The sequence below is a fragment of the Gekko japonicus genome, unplaced genomic scaffold (genome assembly GCF_001447785.1).
Source record: "Gekko japonicus isolate JY-2015 unplaced genomic scaffold, Gekko_japonicus_V1.1 scaffold1549, whole genome shotgun sequence".
In the NCBI taxonomy this organism is placed as follows: domain Eukaryota; kingdom Metazoa; phylum Chordata; class Lepidosauria; order Squamata; family Gekkonidae; genus Gekko; species Gekko japonicus.
The window spans coordinates 126,657-130,703 of record NW_015170932.1 but is presented as its reverse complement, the minus strand read 5'-3'; the positions used below and the strand labels follow the sequence as shown (position 1 = coordinate 130,703).

The window sequence follows — 4,047 nt, the reverse complement described above, 5'->3', positions numbered from 1 at the left end:
CCAAACAATTCCTAAAGATTTTCCGAAACACTACTCTGTTGATAAATTGCAGCACTTTGAAGTAGCACCAAAGTGTTAAGATCTCTCCAACTGTCACCTGGAGACTGGCAACAGCTTGTCTGGAGTGTGGGCAGTATGGCATTGTATCTGTCTGAGGTCCCCTTCTTCCTCCTCCTCCTCAGACCCCACCCTCAGCAGGCTTCATCCCTAAAATATCCTGGAAGTTTCCAACCTGGAGTTGGCAACCCCATGTCCTTTCCTGGCAACCATCAGCCAACCTGCCTGTCTGTCTTAAGTTTTACAACCCCCCCCCCCAGCCTCTGCCTAGGGAGCAGCTGACATCATTCTCCTCTCCCCTATTATGCAACTGAAAATTCCAACTGCCTTGCGGGGGGGGGGTGAGTTTGAGGTGTGGAATGGAGTGACGTCCAATCAGCTTCCATATGCAAATGACCTTGGAACGCTGGGCGGGACTGCACAAAGCAGCCAGTCAACCCAGCCAGTGTGTTCTGAGTGGCAGTTTTTCCGGCCTAACACTAAAGGAGTGCATTTTGGAATGTTGCGAAATAGAATGTTCACTACTCAATTATATATAAGGAGAGATAATGCAGACTTCAAGGTCCCTACTCATTCATTTACAGTTTAAAATCAGTAATTAACTAAAAATATATATATAGCATAATGAATCGGTTGCTATATAAACTAATTAATGTTTGTCTGTCATGAACACCCATCACTCAAAAACCATATGTGAATGGTAAGATCCATTTTAGTTTAATGTTTGATTAGCCTTCATGCAGTAGCACAAATCATTAAGAAACATGTAAGAGTTTCAGGAGCCAGTAAATAAAAAGCTAATGATATTTCTTTGTTAGTGTAATTTCCATTAACCATCTGTTTTTTTTAACTCAGACATGCACATGAATATCATAGCAGATATTACTATAACGATTCAGATTTTGAACGGCCAAAAGGTTACCATCATCCACATGGCTTTTATGAAGATGATGAGTCACAGATGTGTTATGATTCAAAAAGACCTCCGAGGAGACGGTTGCTACCTCCAACACCAACACGTGAGTACATTAAAAACACTGGTTTCATGATATGGTTATAGGCTTGGAAGACCCAAGGAGACCCAGAATACCACCATTATTTTCTCCACATGTTGTTAAAGTATCAGAAACAATTCATTCAGAGCTCTAGGATAATAATTAACAATGAAGAGCAGCTTCCCCACTTGTCTGTCTGCTATGTAGGATGGCTCCATGGCCTGGGGGAAGGTCCTGCCAGGTGTGGGGCTGTTGCCATGGTGTTCCCAGTGGGATGAGGTTTGGTTGCTCTAGATTCCTTCAGGTCAGAGCAATAAGCTTGAGTAGCCATTTGATTAACCGGCAACCCCCCATTTCCTGAATATGCCTGATAGCAAGGTTTTTACCGTCGCATGAGTCTTTGGTCTTAATATTCAGCTGGCAAACAGGTCAGCTGCAAAGTACCCTGAAATACTGCTCTTTTAAAACTTATATTGGAATATCCTTTGGTCAAAAAAGGAGATAGTGGCCCTGCCTTCTCTTGCCACGTTTTATAGATGCCCCTGCTCGGCTCCTCTGCTTGCTGACTGAGGCACTCGGCTGCGGCTGCAGGACCCACGCGTCTGGAGTTATTTGCAGGTGGGCTGTGTGGAGGCTGGAGTCCTGACAGCCATCCTGGCTCAGTCTGCTGGTATGCATCCCCCTTGTGGAGGGAGGACAATGAGCAAGACTCACCATCATCATCAGTGGTCAAATATAGGTAGAGGATGGCATGGAAAGGAAGTGAAGAATAGTGGCATGCTACACACACAACTTGAATATGTACATAGAATCGTAGAGCTGGAATGAACCACTAGGGTCATCAACTCACTGCACAGTGCAGGAAATTCACAACTACCTCCCCATCCCCACCCCCAGTGACCCCTGCTCCATGCCCAAAGGATGGCAAAACAACAACAACAACAACAAAATCCCTTCCAGGATCCCTGGCCAAACGGGCCTGGAGAAAATTGCTTCCTGACCCCAAAGTGGCATTCAGCATTCCCAAAAGGGCCACGAGAACTAAGCATTGATGCAACCCTGCCCTCCCTCCCTCTCGTGATCTGCCTATGAGTAGGTCTACCAACATCAAAAAAATTAAATGCTGTGTCTTTTTTTTCTTTTTCAACTATAATACAAAGAATAAGATGCCATTGGCTCAAGGTGAAAGAGAATTACTCTGGCTGCGCCTAGTTTTCCATATTTGTGGTGAAATCCTGTATTTCTCTGCTGTTTCCCTCACCTCCTTTGCTAAACAGTACTGAAGTTGTGTTGTGTTGATTAAGGTTGCTATACACCATAAACAGACTTTTAAGTCACGGTATCTGTGTGCAAAATAAGGAAGGATTAGATCAAAATGGATTTGCATTGTCTTTGTTCCAGAAAAAATAAATTTGTAATCACGCACAGGCTTAAAACGGTGACATAAATTCAATAATATCACTTCAGTGACTCACTTACTGGCACTTTTCCTGTCCCTCTCATCACAGATGCCGTATCTGCTAACACTAGTACAGCTTTTTGGCAGTGGTTGTTTGCCAAGTAAAAGCAGCAAACAATCTCCCCAGGGGAACCTCTTCCATTTCTTAGGAAATGAAAATAGAGTGTCAGTATTCCAAGATGCATTTGTCCAGATATAATTACAGAGAAAATTTGTCTTGTTATAAACACAAGAGAGTAATGCTCAGGTTTTGCACATTAGGGCCAGGTCACAATGAGATCAAGGACTGGCTCTCTTGGTGTTTAGTTCAACACTAAGACACAGCTGTGGGAACTCAATTTAGATTGAGCTGTGATGCAAGGGAAGGAAAAGATCACCTCTCCTCGCGCTGCTCTATCAGATTCTTCAGAAAATAGCCAAGAAGAGAGATGGTTGGATCAAGCAGATTATTTCCCTTTGGGGAAAGGGATTTCTGTCCATGGAGCATGATTTCCTTGCTTCTGCTCTTCTGTTGAAGCCCAAAAATGCTCCCCAGATCTGCGGTGAGAGGGGGGAATCAATGAAAATTGTCCTCCCTTTCACCACTGGAAATTTTCCGCTGAATCCAACCCAGAATCCTTAAGGGACCTGGTTTATTGCACCTTGAACTTTCAAAAAGCCAAAGCTTATTTCATTAGATAAATGAAACGGACAGTGTAGACATGAGATATACATACTGGAAGCAAGGAAGCCATCCATAAGAGTGGTTGCTGAGGCAAGCTAGATGAGGGGAAACGATATAAGGCAGAGCAGACATACAAAGGAAGGGGTGGAGTCAAGTGAGAGACAGGACAGCAAGACTGCAGATAAAATGAATGGTTTGTGTCAGTCTTCATATAGGAGGATATTAGATGGACACTTGTCCCTGAATCAGTTTCTTCAAGGAAGATGTTTGAATAATTTAATTGAACAGAGGTGTCCAAAGAAAAAAATTCTAGAGCTAATCAACACATTGAATATTAACAAATGATAGGTCTGAATGGTCTACACCCAAGAGTTCTTAAATGCTTAAATTTCTGACAATCTAAAAAATGTTATTTGTACATGTGGGTGTACATTTTATCTCATAATACTAGAAATTGGGGTCACCCTATGAAACATATTGGCAATAGATCCAAGACAGAAAAAGGAACTACTGTCCTCAGACAACATGTAGCTAAATTTGCGGAGCTCACTGCCGTGAGGTGAGATGTGGTAATAGACACTAGCTTAAAGGTTTTTAAATGGGACTGGACAGATTTATGGAGAACAAGTGGAGACCCGTAAGAAACTTGTGGAATGGTTATCCTATTCCTCACACCTTTGCTTCCTCCTGTCTCCCTCTACCTCTCTCATACTCTTTCTTCCTTCTGCCCCCATTTTCTTTCTTTCTTTCTTTCTTTCTTTCTTTCTTTCTTTCTTTCTTTCTTTTTTTCCTTCATGTATGGTTTGCAGGGTTAAGTCTATGGCATTATACAGATCTGTAGTTCCTCCCCTCCTCAAATCCAACCCTCCCCA

General features: G+C 42.7%; 1 protein-coding gene across 1 annotated transcript in view; it reads left to right on the top strand.

Annotated features, from left to right (window-relative positions):
- CACNA1D (calcium channel, voltage-dependent, L type, alpha 1D subunit) overlaps positions 1-4,047 on the top strand; it is a 228,120-nt gene that overhangs the window by 215,117 nt on the left and 8,956 nt on the right. Inside the window, exon 45 of the mRNA XM_015418841.1 lies at positions 913-1,076. Within this exon, the coding sequence (XP_015274327.1) occupies positions 913-1,076 (164 nt within the window). The remainder of the gene's footprint in view (positions 1-912; positions 1,077-4,047) is intronic.